At 39.7% G+C, this 23,160-nt stretch overlaps 1 protein-coding gene across 12 annotated transcripts in view; it reads left to right on the top strand.

Moving 5' to 3' along the window:
• KMT2C (lysine methyltransferase 2C) overlaps nt 1-23,160 on the top strand; it is a 145,659-nt gene that overhangs the window by 21,020 nt on the left and 101,479 nt on the right. For all 12 annotated transcript variants that reach the window (XM_080973918.1, XM_080973924.1, XM_080973916.1 and 9 more), the window contains exons 2-3: nt 16,497-16,585; nt 20,405-20,543. In XM_080973918.1, the coding sequence (XP_080830044.1) occupies nt 16,497-16,585; nt 20,405-20,543 (228 nt within the window). The remainder of the gene's footprint in view (nt 1-16,496; nt 16,586-20,404; nt 20,544-23,160) is intronic.

Below are 23,160 nucleotides of genomic sequence, written 5' to 3'. Positions count from 1 at the left end.
GCTATTTTATGTACAACACATAGTTGTTTGAGGCACTTTAAAAGAATGATCAAAAGGCCTACCTAGCCTTTCCAGTGAGATCTGTTATTGGGTAAAGATAGCAAGGTAGAGTTTTCAAGATAGCCATGTTTTGAGATTAGCAATCATAGTTTTGAGTTTTTGAGAGTCCCAAATTATATACAGCATACTTCTGCATTATTTTGTATAAACGCACAGCATAAACACAGTCTTTGTCCCAAATAACTTGTAGTTTTGAGAAAAAGTGCAGCAGGTGGGTGGGACAGATGTATAGCATAAGAACATGAAACATTCTGGCCAACATGATTAGCATATGCTCTTGCCCACCAGCTGCTTTGTCTCATATCAAATTGTGCCATTCTTTTCTATTCACATCTGCATACTGCAGAAACACCTTCGTGTTAGTTTACAGTACTTTCTTGTTTTGAAATTGTTCTGTTAGGAGTGACACCAAATAATTTTCTGTGGCTGTTTGAAATTAACATTCTTCATGAAATTGTTTAAATATGAATGACACTTATGGATCTAAATGATATAATGACATTCCCTGCTAGTATCTTTTAGCAGCATAATATTCCATTTGGAATTGACAGTGACTTTAAAAAATGGGCATTAAAATTCAAAATTTAACTTTAAAAATACTGTTGCGGCAAAGGTTTCTTTTTTTAAAAAAAAGCTTGATTTACAAAGAGAGTGAATTTATCGTGAATGTAACACTTCCCATTAAAAATTATAATCTACACTTACAGTGTCCTAAAACTGAATAATGGCATTCTGTTAAAGACTTTCTGAGTTAATGGCTCCTTTTCAGTGTGTGGTAGGGGGAGAGAACCATAGGAGGGGGACAACTAAAACCCGGACTTAAGCTTTTTAAACAACACAATTACAAATGTGTCACTCCAGGATTCCAAAGGCTCAAGACTATATTGGATAATAATAATAATAATAATAATAATATCTTTATTGTCATTGCCCCCTTCGGGGACAACGAAATTACTTGACTGCTCCATAAAAACACTAATTAATCAATACAGTATAATACAGCAAGGGAGATTAGATGACTTTCAAAGTCCGGGCTTCCCATTCAGGGCCGAGATCGCTCTGGAGAAGAAGCTGTTCTTAAGACGGCTCGTTCTTGTCTTCATCGTCCTGTATCTCCGTCCTGACGGCAAGAGCTCGAAGAGACAGTGACCAGGATGCGATGGATCTTTTACTATGTCCAGTGCCTTCCTATGGCACCTTGTGGCATAAATCTGCTCTAAGGTGGAGAGTGGGCAGCCAACAATGCTCTCTGCTGCCTTAACAACCCTGCACAACCCCATCCTGTCCTGGGTAGTTACTTGAAAATGCAATGATGACAGAGCGGTTAGCCTACTGTGTCATCAGGGACGCGAGTGGCGCTGTGGTCTAAACTACTGAGCCTATTTGGGCTTGACGATCGGAATGCCGGTGATTTGAATCCGCGCGACGGAGTGAGCTCCTGTTGCTTTGCCCCAGCTTCTGCCAGCCTAGCAATTTGAAAGTACACCAGTGCAAGTAAATAAATAGGTACTGCTGAGGTGGGAAGGTAAATGGCATTTCTGTGCACTCTGGCACTCATCACAGTGTCCTGTTATGCCAAAAGCAGTTTAGTCATGCTGCCCACATGACTCAGAAAGCTGTCTGTGGACAAATGGAGGCTTCCTCAGCCTGAAAAATGAGATGAGCACTGCACCTCACATTTGCCTTTGACTGGACTTAACCGCCCAGGTGTCCTTTACCTTATATTTACTTTGTCATCACTACCACCACATATTAGATCCGATATGTGTACTCTCTTATGTTTTGCTGTATTCAGTATAAGATTTGCACCATCTAGCCCTCAGAGCATTCCTGTAAACAACAGGGCATCTGTAGCTTACTCTGATGGATTTAGAAATGACTATGTCTATGGCCCTTTTCCTGTTGCTGATCCACACTGAGACCAAGGTTTTGATGGGGGTGCCAGCCATATCATCTGGAAAATCTCACAGAGCATTTAGGAATTTATCAGCCTCCATGGGCAAATCATCTTAATGGGGGAAGTGTTGCTGCCAATCCAAACTTTACTGGGAAATGTTCTGTCCATGACAGTGCAGGGATTACCACTCTATCTCCTACTGAACAGTTGTGTAGCTGAGGGGGAAAAGGTATTGAGGGCATGCTTTACTTTGTACATCAGGGTAGAGATGTGCTGAAACAGCCACATGGTTATGGTGGCCGTGAAGTCTGGAGTTCTTTCAATCAAGGCAGCTTCCACATGGAAGTTGATAACGCCTCATATCAAATGTCTTGGGGTTTTCCAACATTACACTATACAAGAGACTTTCTTTGTCAGTTTAGTTTGGGAGACTGATGGGCATCAGGGTACTAGCAGAATATCCATTCTGTCTATCTGACCCAACCTCCTAGTTCAGATCCTGTTCCTAGGCATCCTGGGAAGGGAAACAGAAGCTTTATGAATGACAGCACTCTGTGCCCTAGTCTGGACTGGTGTTGCTCTGAATATTCAGGCAGTCAAAAATGACTAAGGTGTTTCTCTCAAAACACCCCCCCTCTTCTGTTCATGTTGCAGTGATGCAACCAGTTTAATATGAATGCAAGTTGAGGAAATACATGAATTTCAAGGTGGAAATTTTTATTTAAATCAATCTACTGTGCATAAAAAACATTAATTATTTGTAGCGATATTCTAACATGTCAGCCTGCTATCTCCATGCATTTATGGTAGGCATGACATGAAACTTCAGCTATATACAGTTTGGTGCAACCGTTATGAATGCTTTGATCTGCAGGCTTAAAATATCATAGTGGCTTGACTCCTAATCTGGCAAGGAAAATGTATAGGTAATTTGCTGTTATCTCTCTAGAGTTCTGGGTGGCTCCCCTATCCTCTTTGAAGGACATGGTCATCTGCCCTAATAAAGTATACAGTTCTATTAGCTTTTTGGAGGGAAAGAATAGAAAAAGGCATCTTAAACAATTATTTTAAAAAATAGAATCTTAAAATCTTAATCCTCATGCCTAGAATATAAATAACATAATGATCTCTAAGATACTGTAAGGAGAGTGTCTCAATGAGAGAAAGAACTTGTATAGTGTACATACAAAATACAGTACAGTCTGCATGTTGCAATAACTAAGCGTGTACCAGTTATAGATGTTAATTATCTGGTTAAATTCTTTCTTGGAAAAAAGAAGAAGTGTTTTTCTGAAGATCGTTAGTTGAATTTTGACTCAATGTTAAAAGTGCTAACTGCTGATGTGTATAAAACCATTGTTTCTGGTTTTTATTTTACAAATTGGCTTGTACCCAATTTTTTGATGGCAAGTGTTCATGCAACTAAATTTTGTTTCTGCTTTCATGGTCTAAGTTTTTATTGTGAGGCTGTGAGTATATAAAACCTATTCTGTGTCAAAAATCTGCCTTTCCATTTCCCATTGAAGGAGTAATGTCAAAGCAGCAGGGTATTTTCCTGTGGCCATCTGTACTGCACCTGATCGGTAGAGATGAAATAGTGAATACTTCTCACTCAACCTTTTTCAAGATCTAATTCACAATAGATAAACACAATAAAAATAAGTTGGGGCTGTGTGAATTGCCTATGAGCCGTAGTTTTTCTGAGAAGTTAGAGTTTTATATTGTCTAATTTTTAAAACCTAGTGTACAAGAAACAGAAGTATACAGTACTGGTAATTTTAGAATTTTCTAAATAGGTCTGCTGAGTTCTTTCATTAAAGCTTCATAAACCAAAACAGAATGTTGTCAGTAGAATATATGGAAATTTTAAGTTTAGAGACCCCTTTACTTATAGCCTGTTCTTTGTTCTAGATACTTACTGTATTTTTCGCCCCATAGGACGCACCGCCCCATAGGACGCACCTAGTTTTTTTGGGGGGGGGGGAAATAAAGAAAAAAAATTATTTCCCCCCCCCAGGCGCGGGGCTGGCGCGGGGGAAGCCCGAGCTTCTCCCGACCCCAGAACAGGCTGCTGCCTGCAAGCCTTGCGAGCCCGGCGGGACCTCCCGCCCGGCGCGCAAGGCTTGCCGACACCTTCCCGAAGCACGGGGCGTCCTCCGGAGGGCACCCCGTGCTTCGGGATGCAGGCTGCCGCCCCAAGCCTCGCGCGCCAGGTGCGGGAGGCTTGCGGACACCTTCCCGAAGCACGGGGCGTCCTCCGGAGGGCACCCCGTGCTTCGGGATGCAGGCTGCCGCCCCAAGCCTCACGCGCCCGGCGGGACCTCCCGCCGGGTGCGGGAGGCTTGCGGACACCTTCCCGAAGCACAGGGCATCCTCCGGAGGGCGCTCCGGGCTGCAAGCTGCATCCCGAAGCACGGGGTGCCCTCCGGAGGACGCCCCGTGCTTCGGGAAGGAACTCCCCCGGGCTCGAAAGGCTTGCGGATAGGTTCCTGAAGCCTGGAGAGCGAGAGGGGTCGGTGCGCACCGATGCCTCTCGCTCTCCAGGCTTCAGCGAAAGCCTGCATTCGCCCCATAGGACGCAGACACATTTCCCCTTCATTTTTGGAGGGGAAAAGTGTGTCCTATAGGGTGAAAAATACGGTACATTTTATTGTAATGTCCTGAAAACATATAAAAGTTTTAAACTGCTTTTGAAATGTCTTATGAGAGTTTAAACTTTTTCACAAATGATTTATAGTTTCAACGCTTATTTAGTTTTTAGTTTGCTAGGGACAGAACACTGTTGTGCTGGGATAGTCTTCCCTAACCTGGTGTCCTCCAGGCCCTGGCTGCAGCTGATGGGAGTTGTAGTCGAAAACATTTGAAGGTCACTAGGTTTGGGAAGGTTGTGGTAAGGTGCAAAAAGTTATTAATATGTGCAATTATTGATAAAATTGTCTAAGCATCTATGGTAACGCTGTTGCTTATGACCGCCAATGTTACAGTGGTGCATATGAGAGAATAGAAATATATTATGTGTCAGAAGTAGCCAGTGTGCTGCCAGCTAGACTGCAACAGCCGTCATCCATGACCATTTACCTGGATTACTAGGACTGATGGGAACTGAACTCTAGCAACATATGGAGGGCACTTCGTTAAGTTTCTCTGCTCTGATAATTTGATCCATTCCCCAACCCCTCTATCCTACTGGTTTTCTGGCTGCACAGAAAGGAACTAGTTCTTTTTGGCCAGTGGAGATGTATGGGCATTTTTTTCAAGGTTCGTAGAGGGCAATATGTGTATTTAGGATAATGCCAGTGAGAGAGTCCCATTGCCTATTTTGTCTGTGACTAAAATTGTGATTGCTCAATAATGTGAAACGGGATTTGTCAGTATTTGGGCAAATATAGTCAAATATTTTGCTTACACACAAAAAACTATTTAAAAAATCCTGATTTGGTAAGTGCTTTGAGTTTGCAGAATCATGTGCCCACCAGGGGCTTCTTTATGTGTCTTTGTTATCTGATTGGAGTGCACTGAACTCAAAACATATTCAGGGAGCTCACTCTCCATCATCTGTTGTGACACTAAGGGGTGTTCCTCCTACAATCCACTCAGCCCTTTCCCAGGATCCTGATCTCCATTCCCCAAGCCACTGAACCCCTCCCCAGGATCAGATGTTCCTTGAGGCTGCAATTCCACTCCCCTCATCCCACTTGGACGCGGGTGGCGCTGTGGGTAAAACCTCAGTGCCTAGGGCTTGCCGATCGCATGGTCGGCAGTTCGAATCCCCGCGGCGGGGTGAGCTCCCGTCTTTCGGTCCCAGCTCCTGCCCACCTAGCAGTTCGAAAGCACCCTTAAGTGCAAGTAGATAAATAGGTACCGCTTTATAGCGGGAAGATAAATGGCGTTTCCGTGTGCTGCGCTGGTGCTGGCTCGCCAGAGCAGCTTCGTCACGCTGGCCACGTGACCCGGAAGTGTCTCCGGACAGTGCTGGCCCCCAGCCTCTTAAGTGAGATGGGCGCACAACCCTAGAGTCGGACACGACTGGCCCGTACGGGCAGGGGTACCTTTACCTTTACATCCCACTTGGATCCTCCCAGAGGTCCCCTAGCTCCAACCCTCTGATCTCTTCCCACTCCTCCAGATCTCATGACCTCCTCCAGGACACCTCAATGGGACTCACATGGTAGGACTTCTTGGTATATCTGCTACAATTTAACTGTAGTAAATCTGGACTTCATGGGCAATGCTGCACCTCAACCCTTGGGTATTAATCCTTCTTCTCCATGTATCTTGGATGATGATGGGAAGAAGGGAGATGAAGACTGGATTGCACGTACACAAAGATTTTCCTTTTTGAAGATGAATGCGTAATCAGCATGCCCCTCTTCTGGCCAGTGTCCCCAGTCTCTCCCTTTCAGAACAGGTAGCCCAAAAAGGGAGATTGTGAGTGGGAAAGATCTCTGTCAGACTGGTAGAGCTTGAGGCAAAACAAGCACCGAATGGTATTGACTGGTGGAAAGCAGCTTGGTTTTATTCTAAACAAGTTACTCAAACTAAGGAACCAGGTGAGAGGTCAGGAGATAATTTACAGTTCCCCTTTTTATCACCTGGCAATTGTAGAACTAGATTATGCAATACAGCTTTCTGGCCTGTTGCACTGGTGGCATTTAAGCCTTGTAGATTGCTCTTATACATAAAATATTTTATTTTTTTATTTACCGCAGTTCTTTCCTTGTCCCCTTAAGCTATCATTACATGCTGTGATCACTTTGGAAATAAAGAGACAGAAACTGGGAAAATAATTCTGAGCATGCATAATGTGGCTGCCAGTTTATTAAGTGGAGCAGTGAGGTAGGATCAATGAATATCACTTCTGCTAAGTTTAGCAGGTGGGCTCTGCTCACATTCTCTGCTAGAATTCAGGGTGAGGGGAAATGTAGAAGGGGCTTCGCTTTGATGGGTGCCTGACTCTGGAATGATTACCCCTTAGAGTTACATAGGGAAACAGTAAAATGAACTTAGTGAATGATTCTTTTGATGGCTTTAAAAAAAGGTGTAAAAGGCAATAAGATGAAACTGTATTTCACTGGAGTTTTGAACATTTTTCAGTGGTTATAAAACAGCTTCAAACGTTAACACATTTTTGAAAATCTTGCAGGGAAGTTTTTAGACTTATTTATTAAAATGCATAAATTAAAAACCCAGTCTTTAATATATGTAGATCTACTACTGGATATTACAAGAGTGTGAAAAGAGAAGTAAATTGTGTGTCCATATTGTACCTATGTAAACAGAACTTTTAAATCAATTGAACATTCATTAAAATGCCATCAGAAAACTTAAAATGTGAAACTGTATCAGCATTAAAAGAGGTACAAATTATTTAATCAAATTTATTGAATTTTAAAATGAAAGTACAGTGGCAATGTATGCTTCTGTGGAAAGTTATTTAACATTAGGTGAAATCTCCACTTCAAAAAAGTAGTTCGCTGAACTGGCCTAAAAGAAATGTCAGCTACAAAGGAGTCAGACATTGACTAGCCACATTTGCCAGCTGTGTGTAAAAGCTACTTTGGACATAAAGGGATTTCACGTTTATTATGTGGGTGGGATGATGTCAGTTTGGTTGATTATGCCCCTTTCAAGCTGCTGTGATAATTACCTGCTTGTTACTAGAAGTGTCGAGCCCATTTTCAGTACTTGTTTGCTTTTGCTGTCATGCCCTAATTGCTATATAATTTTGTCCCTGCCAATTACTGCCTTGGAGTAAAATTTGGTGTAAAAAAGTTGCAAAAAACGATACCCATGTAGCCTTCATAATTTTGACATATTTTTTTTCAGTTATATGCCTTTATTTGTAATCTTTGAAGTCCAAAACCTAATTTAAAGCCTACAGAAGCGCTCCACACTTTTATTTGGGTGCACACCAACAGTATACTTTCTTCTCCTTTTTTCTTTTCATATGGCTGTGAATTAGGGTTAACTAAGTGTAAAATAACCCAGTTTATTGGTTGTTGCTAGTAACAAAGTACATTTTCTGAAATCATAAGCATACTAGAGCTTGGCAAACTAAACTTTATGCTCCTGGTCAACCATTCAATTACCAGTTCACCTTGACCAAGCCTCTACCTCTCAGTTGGTTTCTATTATTATTACCATTATTATTATTACTAAAGGAGATAACATTGTTATGTTTCATTTGGTGAGACTGAATGCATGAAGGATTACAAAGCATGTTGCATATTAAAGTTGCAGTGCTATGCATGCTTTCCTCGGAGTACGCCTAATGAAGATGGTGCAGCTTCTAAGTAAACAGGTATTGGATTACATTGTAAAAGTGTTTCAAAGACATAAAGCCACACAACCTTCTTCTGTCCTAGAGGTGTAAAAGCCCGGGGGGACGGACCTTCTCTCCCTCCTTGACTTTCCCCTAGTTCTTTTAAATGGAAGATTTGGAAACTTGGAGGAACTTGGGGCTGGGGAACTATGAAATATTCTCTCTTGGAATGTCTAGTGTGAATATTTTTATGAAATACAGTCTACAGTAGTGAATAATTCTTTGAAGATAAAAATGAAGGCTTATATTCAGAACCAGAGATTATTTCAGAAAAGAATGTTGAAAATAGACTGTTTCATGTTAAGTTGTCTGGGTCTAGGTTTGGAGTACAGTGCTACTAAATGAACTGTTCTGGCTGTTGCCTTAGTTACATTTAGTTTTAAGTTATTCAGTCATTCAGGCAAATAACTTCTGGCAAGTTTGAAAATCCTTGCTTTAAAGTTGTAACTGCTACCACCTTTTCTGCACCTGCCATATGACCATCCTCTGAATTGCTTAGATTTGTGAATGTGTATAATAAAACTGGTAATTCTTTTAATTGCTAGTACTAATAGTGTACTTCAGGCAGTGATGATATGGTGTGCATGAAAACCACATAATCTGGATAGCTCAGTTGGTTAGATAGTGGTTCTGATAATGCCAAGGTTGCAGGTTTGATCTCCTTATGGGACAGCTACATATTCCTGCATTGCAGGGGGTTGGACTAGATGATCCTCAGTCCCTTCCAGCTGTATGATTCTACCATTGCTTGAGGAAGAGTGTTTTGTGTTAGCTCCATAGAGTACCATAGCTGAGCTAAACATTTGCACCTGATTTCTACTGTTGCAAATGAGGGACAATTCAACAACCTCTTGAACACTGTCTCAAGATTTTCCTCAATACCTTTCAGAGAATTAAAAAGTTTTAGTTTCCTAGATAATTGCACTGTTGTAATAATTTTGTCTTTTACATATAAAGAATAGTAGATAGAGATGCCTGCAGGCACTACAGATTTTTTTTCTTTTCTTTTCCCCAGTTATTACTGAAGAAAATTCACATACCTCAGGCATATGCTAGGGAACACTTTTTGAGCAACTGGCTGAACGAAAGCTGATGACGGTCTGGAGCAGACAACCTTTGCTTTAATAAATGGAATAGGATTTCATTTGGTTCTGAAGTCATTTTTGGAGCAGTGTGATATGTGGATGGTTTAAATTTATGGGTTGTTTCCCTAGCTCTGGGCAAGTATTAAAACTCGAAGAACTTGCATGTTTTGCATCTGTGTCTGCTGACCAGTCCTGCATTGTGAGTGTATGGGGCATTAGGGGAGGGGCAGTGTCTCTGGTGGGGGACATATTGGGCTCCTTCTGGAGTAGTTTGTCTGCCTTTAGTCCCTACCCTGCTCTTACCTCTAACATGTGGCCCCTAGAAGCTGACAGCAGCTACACTCTGGGAAACCGGGTTGGCGGGCTGGCTAAACCAATTGAGGGTAGCCAATGGGTCTCAAACCCTCAGTGAGTCAGGTGAGTTAGGGACTTGTCTTTCCCCTGCATGTAAAGACAGGCTCTGGGGGACTGAGCAAACAAGACCAATAGCGAGTCCAACGATCAAGAAGGTGGTTTCTGCATGTGCTATTGTGGGAAATGAGGGGCAGATGGGGCTTGTCAACCTGGGAAGATAGCCCATCTAGGAGAAGGAAAACTCTGATCTAAACCTCTGCAGCCTTGTGGGGTATGTTCAGGAGAAGAAATGGCTAAGGAATAAACCCAGGGTTTGTGTTCCCTTCGGCATGAAGGACAGTGGAGGCCATGGTGTCTTTATGATATACAGTATTGTTTATTTACACACACATAGTCTGAGCCTACAATTTAGGGGTTCCCAGCATTAACACCCCAAGAGGGCCATCCTTCTCCCATAGCAACAGCCTTGAATTGAAGCAGAGATCAGGCATGGTTTTGTCTTGCAGGCTTTAGCCTGCACCTTGTATCTGGCACAGAGCCACTTTCCTTGTTACCTTTGTTTTTCTAACTGCTTAGAAAGACAAAGTACAGTGGTACCTCGGGTTACATACGCTTCAGGTTACAGACTCCGCTAACCCAGAAATATTACCTCGAGTTAAGAACTTTGCTTCAGGATGAGAACAGAAATCGTGCAGCAGCAGGAGGCCCCATTAGCTAAAGTGGTGCTTCAGGTTAAGAACAGTTTCAGGTTAAGAACAGACCTCTAGAACGAATTAAGTACTTAACCTGAGGTACCACTGTATACTTAGAGGGTCATTACCTCATCAGGAAGCCAGCCTGGCAATTCCAGGAATTGAATCCATGCTGGATCCAGGAACTAGAAGGGGGCTCAGACATACAGCCTATCCTCCCTTCCAATCTCATAACAATATTGTTCATAGCAAATTTGTAGACATATACTGTGATTGAGTGCCACAGGATCTCAAAAGCACCAAACTCCTTTGCCCACAAGGAGTTGCTTATGTACTTCAAAGGAAAGGGCCGCCTTACTTTACAATTTTAGCAGGACCTTTTACCAAGCTAATTTTTTTTCTTGCTATGCCAAATTTGTTAATGAAAGAAAATAATGCAAGCTTGAAAACTCCAAAGAGCTGTTGGTCTTAGAAGGAAGCTTCAAGAGACTATAGTTTAATGTTATGAGCTACAAGCAGCTTCTGTGTGGTTTAATAAATATAATAGTTCAGAGGCAGTTTAAGGAAATTAATGAAGATTGTCTTATGTGTCATGTACTTTAGGAGCAAGCCCAGTAGACATACCTTTAACTCATTCTATCCCTGACAGAGGAAGCTTAGCAAGAGAATACAAATAGTGTCATTTTAATGGCCTTTTCCCTTCATTCAAGACGAAACTCAAATTTATTTACCGCTTTTAAAATCCAGTTCTAAAGAGCTCAGTGTTCGGTTCAGAAGTTTGTTAGAGTCATCCCAACAGCCCTGAGGGACAGATTAAGCTGACATGCCCAGGGCCATCCAACAGGTTTCATGGCTGATTGGGGAGATCTGAACCTCGGTCTCTCCAGTCCATCACTTTTATCAACTGCACTACTCTGTGTAAGCTTTTTATTTTTATTCCATTTTTCCCTCATGGTCAATAATATACAATCTTCGTAATCCTTGCAGTGATCCTGTAAGGCTGCCTAGTTCTGGCCTTCTTGTGTGGTTACTATGAAAGGGTTGCCTTGAACCATAGACTTTCCGGACAATAATTTAAGCTGATAACTATTATATTAAGCAGGCAGATTCATGTAACTAGAGAAGTAGTTCTCACCCTACTAAGTATGCAACATTATAATCAAATGCCCCACAAGTCACAGGTTTAAAAAATGCATGTAAAAACAACACGCCAGAGGAGGCAACATTTTTATATAGCTACAGATAAATTTGCTATATGCATTGCTACATAGTTTTCAGATGGAATATGAGGTGATGGATTCTGGAAGCTCATACATAGAAGGGAGAAGTAAGTTCTCAAAAGTGCCAATTTTTGCTTGAGTCCGGTTAACTTTTTTAAAAAAAGAACCTGTTTCTCCCTTTTCTTTGTTACTATGACAGTGCCCTGGCCCCCTTGGGAATGTTTTTCAGGATTTTGTATATCACCTCCTGGAGGGATGTATGGCTTGACTAAACGTTGTTGACCTAACACCTTCTGAACTATGTTTGCATTTTCAAATGAGCTAATGTTCTGTGTGTTTTCTTTCTTTCAGGTGCACTCCAGTTATTTTAGTAGCAGGGATAGTCCTGTCATTAGACAGTGTGAAGTAGATGCCTCAGGCAGCTGATTTTGGAATTTATGAAAGGGTAGCATATTGACAGATATGTAATGTAAATTTAGGCTGTCAGGGAGGGGTGGAGGTACTTGTAGTATTTGTGTGTGTCCCTCAGGTGCCAAGGTAACTTGATCAGCCTTGGATCAGTGTATCTTCATATCATCCAACAATCTCAAGGTCCAAGTAGGTTGGTATCAGCAGAGGTGTCTTCTCAGGTACCTAGGTCTCAAGTTATATAGGGCTTTAGATGTCAACATATGCCAGCCTTAAATTGGTCATGGTCACATATAAATGTATAGCAATACAAGAATTGGCATTAATTCTCTGAGCAACATAAAATGTTAAGTATATTCAAAAAGTAAATTTATTCATATTAGCAATCCCCCTCCCCATAATATTTGGAGTTTGGGTGGAGCACAAACTCAGAAGTTGGTGTTAGGTGCAGAATTCAGCATTCTGAGTTTCAATGCCTTATGGCAATGGCAATAAGCTTAAAACCATGTGCAATGCCTAGTGAAATAACAGATGATGGAGAAGGGTTTGTGTAGGCTATCTAGGTTTGGGGACAAGACACAATTCATTGCCTATTTCCATGATTAGCAGGAACAGAATGAATTGCAGCATGTGCTTAGTTTCTAATAATGTATGCAAGTTGTTAAATTCAGTTTTCTTGATGAATTTGGCCTATTGTTTATATTTGATTAATAGCGATATTATAAGGCCAGTTTAACAACGAGATTTTTGTGGTATGTTCCTTAACATTGTAATGAACAATTCTGTAAGGTGCTCGCTTTTTATATAACCCCTATTGAGGTCATTATAGGCTGGGGAAGATGTGGTGGTGGGTATGGATGTGTCATTTAAATGAGTGTTGGTCAAAAATTTAGTGGTTGTTCCTCTTTCTGGTTTCTCCCCCATCCTTTGGGACCATAGCTGCCATGTTAACAAGCCATCAGTCCATGTGGTACTGTTGCTGAATGAAAGCTTGGTTCATAATATTACACAAATCAGAAGGAGCCGCCTGGCCTGAATTGCTGAAAGTTGGGTGGATGGCTGGGTGGGTGTCTTATTTGCCTTGGTTGCGTCTGCCTGAATTCTTAACGCTGCACAACACTGCAATAATCTAAAGTCTCCTTTCCAGACTTCCTGCCTGGGAGCCAATTTTGAATGTTTCTACTTGGTGTTGGACAGTAAGACAGATTAGGGACTCTTGTTGATTTCCCACTCACCACACTCTTCAGTAGTCTTCCTGCCTGGAGCTGACAGAGGTTATCTCTGGACTAGTGTTGAGGACCCCGAGGATGTTGCCAAGGCTGCTTTGTGAGGATTTTATGGCCGCCATGACAAATGACAGCAATTTGCCCCAGCATATCCTTGGCCTAATTTGAAGAGTGAGGAACTTCATTCATGGAGGCCAAATGCAGCCCTCCAGCTTCTGTGTCTGTCCTGGGGTGAGATAGGGCGGGGCTTAGACTGGTAATAGGGCTATAAGAATGTAGAGCTCTGATGTTGCTTCAGCAAGAAACAGACAGGGTGAGCTGTGTGTAGTAGCATCTTAAGAACTGTCCAGAGAGGCTTTCCTGACAGTACCCTATTTCTCACTTAAGTGACAGGTAAAAACTGTTTTTATCTGCCCAGGCCGTCAAAGCTTAAGAGATTCGGATTTTTAGCATGAAATCTTCTGCATCTCCTTTTTATACTAGTTTTAACTGCCTCCTGTTATTTGTTTTCCTGATTTTGGTATATTTTATGCTTTTATTTATAAACTTTTCTGAGAGCACAGCAGAAGAACAGCCAAAGTGCGCTTATAATAAATAAACAATATTTCTACATGTTGAACATAATTCTGATTCCAGCTTTCAGAGCAACTTTTTAATGCCTCCCCCTTTCTAAAAAAAACAAAAAGGAAAAACCCTGTATTGCTTTATATTGTACAACCGTATACTATTTATTCAGATGGCTTTTTGTACTAAAACCCAATTAAATTAAAGTATAAATATATTCTTCCAACTTCTATTTTGTAATTTCCCCCCAATGGAGCTATTTTAAACCTGTGCAGTAGTTGGAAGGTCTTTTGTAGTACAGTAAATGCAAAAGAAGAAAATTGCATGAAAACACCAGATGTGGGTATGTTCTCTATTGAAAAGAAGTAATTATATTCAATTAGTTCAAACCTGTGATTTTGCTAATGTTAAATGCATTGCTTGAAATGTGTTTGGGGGAGGGGGACACAGTTGAGAAATCATCAGTGTGGCACATTTAAAAGGTCTGCGTGTGTATATGTGTGTGTGTGTGCCGTTCTTTGCATACTAATATATGCACTGTAGGATGTAAATACAAAAGTTTACATAACCTGTGAAATAAACAGAAGGAAAATATTTTAATCTAATTGCCTAAAGGTTTTCTATAGGAGGTGAAAATTTTGAAGAAATTTGGTATTAGATGTGCTTTAAAAGTACCATTTTAATTGTTATGCCTCCATACTCTAGTAAAACCAGTATGCATAGATGCAGATGCTGTGATTAGAAGCAATATGTAACCTCTCCTCTACATTACTTTTTGAAGATTTTAGCTATTAGACCACACTTGACTACCCTTCCCAGACAATAAGAGCAAAACTGGCTTTCATAAATGTTGCTATTTCTCGGGTGTACTCCTTTTTCAAGTGGGATGAGCATGAAATAATTTTTCACCTGCTTACATTAATTTTCTTTTGTCTTTGTCCATGTAGAATTATACCCTCAGAAATAAAATATAACCCAAAAGTTTATTTGAGTAGAAACACAATATAATATTGATACTAAAAGAAGAGAAAGCAATCATGTATGCAAATGCGGGGACAGAAGCTTACATGTGCAAAGAAAAGAAACTTGCAGTGTATATCTAATATGGTATAATTAGATTCAGTTTCTTAAGTGTGCTACTTCTATGGGTTGATTGTGTACATTCTCTTGAGCATAATTATGGCAATCACAAAAATTTCATAGAGTTCAGTTTTATTCTTTTTATTACCGGTACTTTTACATAGCTGTGTAGTGTGTTGTAAATCTGAAAAGTTGTGAACCTGACCTGGCAGCATTTTAAACTTCAGCTCCTGTTAGTATATGACCCAATAAAATAAAACTGACATGTTTCCAACTCCTTTTCTTGTCTCTCACATCACCCTCCTTTCTTAATTCCGACAGCTACTTTACTACTCCTTTTAAAACTTCTTTTTCACTGTGGCTAGCACCACCCTTCTGCTGTTTTTTGTTTAGTGTGATTCTTTTGACAGCCAGATTATCATAATTTTGAAAATTCTGTCATCCTAGATTATATCTGAAAAATCTGGGTAATTTGTGTGGCGATTTAGCTGCACAGTTTTTAAATTCTCATGTAATGTTAATCCAATTTCCTATTGTATGCTGCAAAACCAGTATCTCATCAGATTCTTCTGTTGTGATGATATATTGGATTACATTTTCAAAGATGATGGCATGCTTCGTCAGAACCCATTATTTGTGGTGTGGTGTTTGATTAAAATTATTTCCAAATATATATATATTTAAGAGTGTGGTACTGTTTTATGAAGAAATAGGATTATTGAATGTTACACTGAAATATTCTTTTGTGGCCAGTTAGTGGGTAGGAGTTCTTTTAAGATTACTATCTCTGCCCACTTGCTGAGTAGTTTTTTTATTGACTATAAATTTTTAGTTTTAATATGCCTGAGGAAAGGTGATCTGATGTGTATGTTGTATTATAACAGACATAATTTTGCATCAGGCAATCCTCCTGTATATGAGAGAGAAGGGGGAATGGAATCATTTTTTTAAATGATACTATATTATTAATTGCATTTAAAATATTTTTCAAAAAACTGCTGGTCAACTAATCTCAGCACATTTTTAGTCAATTCAAAAGTTGTGTAATCTATTTATTGATTTAAATTTTGCAGTTCTCTTGTAATCTTCCAAATAATATTATCTGAAGAACTGCACTGCTAGTTAGTTGCTTACAAGTGTGCTTTGGATGTAATATTTCATGAGCAACTGCTTCCTTCTCTCTCAGATGGCAAACTACTTTTGAAACAAAGGAGACTTTCAAAAACAGTCTTTGATAAAAGGGATGTGACTACAGTTTAAACAAAGAGAGAGAGAAAGGATATTGACTCTATGAACCAAAAACTTTCAGCATTCCTAAAGTAGTTCTTTGGACCTAGCCTATGTATTTTTGATCTGAAACTTTCAATTGTAATAGAAAATGCAATGACCAGGTATGAGCAGATGGACTGAGTGGTACAGCCTTTCTCCTAGTAGCATATTCTATCTATCAGTACTATTAAAAATAGATATTTGGCTTTTAACATTTATAAATATCTGCTAATTTAATATTTAACCATTCAGGTGATTTTCTTTGTAGTTTTGTATTATTTTTTATTCTATATTATAAACAATCGCTTATATTTCACAGGCCTCGAAGTAGAGGAAAACCTGCAGTGGAGGATGAAGACAGCATGGATGGTTTGGAGGCAGCAGAAACAGAAAACACTGTGGAAACTGGTAAAGGCACATGTAGTAGCAATGCTTTCATAAATTTTGGGAATATGGGCTGTTTTCCTAGCATATATCCATATGTAAGGGAAAACAGATATAGAAAATGCAAGTAGAAAATGTATCTTTTTTTAAAAAAAAGGTTTTTTAAAGAAAAGTGTCGTTTGAGAAGCATGAATTTATTGAAGGGTTAAATTCAGTGCGCTAGCAGTTGCTGAAAGTAATAGTAAAAGTATATTCAATACACTTATCTCTGGAAAAAGAGCACAAAAGATTGAAGAAAACAGACATGGAATATTTTTAAATGGCTTAAAACCAAAGTGGAAAATTAGAAAATCAAAGAAAGGACAGGTTATTAAGACTACATTTGTACCTGACTACAGATGTAATTCAATTTTCAGTCTCCTCCACCTCCAGCATCCTGGGTACTGATTTAAAAAAAAAATAATAGTCCTTCAGTGCAATCCTACATTGGACAGTGTGCTTGTGCAGAACAGAATATAGGAAGATACTTCATTATAGGCAAAAGCCAAGGCCACTGTCTCTTTGCTTCTAAATGATGATGACCTTAGCAACAGCAGCTCCTCCATGTCTGCCTAATAAGTCTTAGAATGTTGCTTCCATGTTTCTTTATAGATGTCTGATTGACTTGCTTTTCTAAGTGAGGAGGCTTGTGGAACCTCCCAAGGCAATGACTTCAAGTTCCAGGCACTGCTGCAGAAAGATCCTGTTCCTCATCAGGCAGCATGTATAAGAGTAGCTCAGTAACAATCTTCAGAAGTAGGCTGAAAGTTTTCAAGATATAGTTAGATTTTTTTCCCTAGGAAATATCAGTCTGGTGTAACACAGTAGTTAAAACTGATTGCTCATAAAGATCCTTCCAATTAAAAGCTTTTGAAGTTATTTAAAGGTTTGGTTCTCTTGAGACTACATTAAAATGCTTATGCTAGCTATTTGAAGCTGTTTATGAAACAGAGGCAAGAAAAAGTAAAGTAGTTTTTACTTTTAAAGTTTATCTGTGGATATTTTCAACAAAATTCTATTTGAAGAATTGGCTGTTGCAAATTCAATAGAAATTGAATTTTATAATTTAATCCTTTAATCCTTGCCTTTCTCTTCAAATCCTCATAAACCACTTAACTCTTCTTTATGGTCATTAATCCTTCCTGTTGGTCTCCTCTATACTTTTTGAGACTCTGTTATAACTAACAAGATCTGTAAACTGAGAACATCTTATGCATCAGATTAGTGTTGCCTTTGAATGTTACAGGAAAGCACCTTATGATAAATCCATCAAGATTAAAGTAATTCCATTTACAGCATCCATCTGTATTCTTCACTACAATGAATGGTCTATTTTGTCAACCAAAATCATTTAATCATCCCCCCACAGCATATAAATACCCTGTTTCAGTGCCTGAATACAGATAATATAAAATTAGTTGAAAGAGGTAAAACCATATATCTGATAAGTATATGACAATGGCCAATAGAGTATTGTCTTAACCAGTTGTATTCTTATTAGTCTCATACTCAACTATAAAATAAACCTGTTTTTTTCTGATATTGAGTAGTATTCCAGTGGTGACGTCAGCTGACAGAGGGAATTCACTGGTAGAATGGGGAGGGAGGTAATTTTTAGTGATCCCTGCTTCCTACATTGCCATGAAGACCCTTCTATATCTGCTCTTGAGGAGGGTAGGTCCTCTGGAGCAGTTTTAGCTGGTTGCAGAAAGTTAAGGTTTAGGCAGATGCAGAGTGGAGAAAAAGAGAGCAAAGATTTGCTTCCTCTCAATAGGTTTATGAGGTAGGAAATATTGTTGACTGGATGTGTTCAATACAACTATAGTGAAATCTTCAGAATGGTGGTGATTTGCCTTCCATCAGCTGTCACCCACCATTGGCTAATTTCCATTGCTTTGTATATCGTAGCCTTCACGCTAATCAGATAAAAAATCAATCTTATAAAAACTAAACTAAAGACTTGAACATCAAGTCAGTCGCTGTAACAGATGGACATCTTGTGTGATCATTGAGCCATTCAAGGGGTTGTCAATTTTTTCCATGGAATATCTCAATGAAATTTCATTGAGTTTCCTGTGGTTGTCCTTCAACCATATTGTATGCTGCCTGACTGTAGTTTCTAGTATTGTATTTATGTCTTAAGTGGAGCTCTTCAGCCTCATTTCTGGGATGACTTTGAATTGATTGCTCATGAGTCTCAGACTGCTTTCATCCTCCTAAGACACATAACATTCAGGTCATTCAACAAAGCCTTGCCACTGGACCAGAATTATTTAGATTGCATCATAGGAAGATGTTTTCTTACTATAGGATTTGCCTATTTCCTTTGCTTACTTGAGGACTAGTAAATATATTACACTTTATTTGTGTTAACATGCTCCTCTGGTTTATTTATTTGGTTGTAGAAGACCTAATCTGAAACCTTTTCTAGAAAGGTGCTATTGTAATCACACAGGACATAAATTTATTTTAATTAACTGCCATCAAATAAATAGTTTAACGGCAAAGGTTACATATACCTAGTAATGTTATACCTTTCAACAGTTTGAAACATGTTTTTGGATCAGTTTAAACTAACCGTTTTCCTCTATGCTTTACTGCAGTTGTTATCAGTAATATGGCAGTTGGTTTCCTTCCCCCTCCACTGAAATGTCATATTATATCCTATGCTTTATAACATGTGTATGTTGAATTTTAAATTATACCATGTTATTAGCTGCAGTACTTTATAGCAATCTGTAGTTTATCTGTGTACTGTATTCCAATTTGATTTTGCTTTTCACTAATTAGACTTGGTCCTGCAGTGTGCCTAGGCTTGCTGTTGTTGCAGACAGCAGAAATCCTATGGAGGAAAAGACCTGAATGCTGAGGTCTATTGCATGTTATTCAGTCTGTTAATTATTTCCTCACTTCATTTGCATATACCCAATAGCGGGGGGAAAAGATGATTTAATGAAAGATGGAACTATAATAGTCCCTATGCACTTATCACTACAGTTCAAATAATTTGATATGTAAAATTTAAAACATCACAAAAATTGTGGTGTGAAACTTTAACATGAAGCCCTTCAACCTGTAAAAGTTCAGCAGCAAATTTGGGATATTGATGAAATAAGGATAATTAAATTAAAAGTTGCTTTATCACTATTTGTGTTTCAGTACCAAAACTAACTTTAGAAGAACTTGTGGACATAGAAATGTTAAATCTGAATTTAGCTTTCTTTTGTAACATTTAAATTAAAGTTGCAGGCAAAATTATTTCGAAGTAGTTTTTTATGCTTTTGAAACAATATCTCTATGTGCCTAGTTTATTAATTTTGTTGCCCTAGTCAGTATTAGTCATAACTAAATGGTGACATTTCTGTTTTTAAAACTGTCATTATAAATGATTTAAAAGATTAAACATATTGTTATAGGCATAGTCAGAATTAAAGTACAGTGGTACCTCCACTTACGAACGCGAACAGTTTCAGGGTGCCATTTGCACCCAGAAAGTCCGTAAGGAGAGTGCTGCTACTGTGTGTGCGCTTCTGTGTGTGTGCGCACAGCGAACCCGGACGTGTTTACTTCCAGGTTTGCCGCGTTCGTAACCTGAAAAGCCACAACGTGAAGCAAACATAACACAAGGTATGACTGTATCAATAAATACGGAGGGTAGCATATGTTTCCACCTGGATGTCTTAACTGCAATGTTTTTGAATACAAACAGAAAAACAGATTATGTGCATAGGACAATGCTGTGCCAGATTCTCTTAACACTTAAAAGTATGATCTTTAATCAAGTTACTCTCTTTTGTCAATCAGAAATCAAGGAACAATCTGCAGAGGAGGATGCCCAAACTGAAGTGCATGGTGATAAGAAGCTAACGCCAGTTCTTCAGCGCTCAGTGTCTGTGGAATCTGCAAGCTCCATTGCCTCTGTTGGTGTTGAAGCAAAAACCAGGTTAGAAAGAGAAACAGGCAGATGCTGAGTCAGTGGTGGGGGAAGGGCTGGGATCTGAACAAACAACACAGAAAATTCTGGGACTTCTTCTTTGGCGATCTCGCGTAGCCAAGTAAAATTTTCTTCCATGAACACAGTCTTAACAGTGAGTCCGTAAGTGACTGTGGAGGCCAATTCTGGATCCACACATCCTTCCACAGTGGAGATATAGGTTTAAGGGAGTTGATCACAGTGATGGTTTGTCAAATGTGCCTTCCTCTTAGCACATTTCTCCCTTTCATCCTGAGTTTGAGCAATCTTCAAAGTCCATGACAACTTTGGTAAAGGCCAAAGCTGGAGTGCTCACAGGCCAGTCTTTCCTAGTCGTCGGTGTTTATACTACATTTTGCCTTGAGAGAGTCTGGGACTACACTCTTTGCAGCATCATTCTATTTTGTACCATTAGGCTGTGCTGGCAACTGCTGTATTTGAGATAGTATGTAGGGGGAGCAGGAGTGGAAACGCATGTTTGCAAAATGTTGTCATGTATCAACCAACTTAAGTGGGTGTTATCAGTGTTGTAAGATATTGATGCAGCAGATTAAAATACTCCTGGAAATTTGTGTGTGGATTTAATAAAACAAAATACAAATCCTTTATTTTAAGAATGTTGGAAGCTGCCTTATATCAGAGCCAGTTTTCTTTCCATCTAGCCCAGAATTGTCTACTCTGCTAGCAGCCTAAACCTGCTTCATTACAAACATATAAATTAATTCTGAGTATTAAAACACGCACACTCTATTTGCCATTTATCTGATTACACTTCGGTCGCAACTATACCAGTAATGGAGTTAGTTGTCCCGAAAAGTACATACACATCTTGACTCTCAATAGAAAGTCAGCTATCCATCAGTCATTTGGAAAATTGCCATAGCAGTTAACCTGATGGCAGTGCTCCACAGTGTAGGAAATGTAAATATCTTGAGGGTGTTTGATGCATTTAAATACAATAACTGCACTTGGACGAAGATTAATTGGACATTTTTCAAGTGTGGACATTTGTCCCTTTATCTCCCTGTGTGGCCACATGAGAATAGGAAATTTGAGAATTTGAGTTACGTTATGTGATAGAGTGGTGCAAGTAGGCAGATATTGATTATTCAGTGGGTTTTCAGCACTGTATTAAGAGGAGCAAAGATGTTTCTTCTTCTTCTTCTTATTATTATGTATTTTGTGGTTTTAATAATCTAATTTTATGTTGTGAACCACCATGAGATCTATGGATGAAAGGCAATATACAAATTTTAATAACAACAACAACAACAACAACAACAACAACAACAATAACAGCAAATTACTGTACTGTGGTGCCTTTTGATCAAGCTCCATTTCCTGAGGCTACTAATGTTGGTTTTTATCTTATTTGAATACAGTCATACCTTGGTACTCGTACACCTTGGTACTTGTACATTTTGGCTCCCAAACGCCGCAAACCCGGAAGTGAGTGTTCCATTTTGCAAACGTTTTTTAGAAGCCGAACTTCTGTGGCTTCCAACTGAATGCAGGAAGCTCCTGCAGCCAATTGAAAGCCATTGGAAAGCCAATTGAAAGAACATTAAAGGAACTATATAAGACAATCAGAATAATAGACTTCCAAAGTTTGTTTCACAAATTACTAAAGTTTATCCAGCAGTAGTGTATTTACTGGAGTTGTTACTTTCAGTTAAGGTAGGATTTACCGTAAATTTCGCTCTATAACACGCAGATTTTTTCTCCTAAAAAGTAAGGTGAAATGTCTGTGCGTGTTATTGAGCGAATGTGTGGTCCCTGGAGCTGACTTGCCGGAGCGCAGGGGCAAAATAGGCAAAAATCAAGCAAAAATAAGATCGGGCGGGCGGGCGGAGGGAAGAGGGAAGGCGGAAGCTTTCCTGCAGTCTGCCTCAGGGTCTTACTGCCCACCCGCTTCTGTTGCTTTGCTCAAACTCAACAAAGAGCAGGGAATCCCCTGCCCTCCTGGCAAGCAGAGAGTTAAGGAAAGGATCCAGTCCTTCCTTCTAATTCTTTCCTAGTCACACTGCATGCAGGCTCCAGCCCACCACTTCCTCCTCTCGGTGCTCTAGGGACTCGCAGGCAGCCGAAAAGCAAAAGCATGCAGGTGGGAGAGAGAGAGAGAGAGAGGGCTGGCTTGTGTGTGGGGGGGGGGACTTTTGCTTTACAATGGTAGGTTTCTCATTTCTTTTCCAAAAGCAGAGAGCCCTGCCCCCAGGCCCCCTCCAAATTACAGCTTCTCCAAGCAATGTACTGCTGGAGGGAGACAGTATGCTTGTTTGGAAGAGAAACCCTGCTTCCCTGCTGGTAAGTAACAGCAGGCTGGATTGCAGAGTGAGACATGGAAATCTCTGGATTTATATGCTGTATATCAAATATCTTAATCTATACTTTCTACACGCGGCTGGTAAATCAGAATCTCCTGAGCCAGGAGGATTACAGCATCTCTCCTCTCCCCTTCATTAAAAGCCTAATACTCTTCTTTGAAGAAGTATAACGTGAGAATGTTTTTTTATATATTTTTTAAAGTTCTTTTCCTCATTGTGCGCTATACACTGATAATTGCTGCCACAATAACAATTGATTGAAA

The sequence above is a fragment of the Podarcis pityusensis genome (genome assembly GCF_964106645.2).
Source record: "Podarcis pityusensis genome assembly, chromosome: 12".
NCBI lineage: Eukaryota > Metazoa > Chordata > Lepidosauria > Squamata > Lacertidae > Podarcis > Podarcis pityusensis.
Note: the sequence above shows the minus strand (reverse complement) of the source record. Positions and strands in the feature narration are given on the sequence as shown.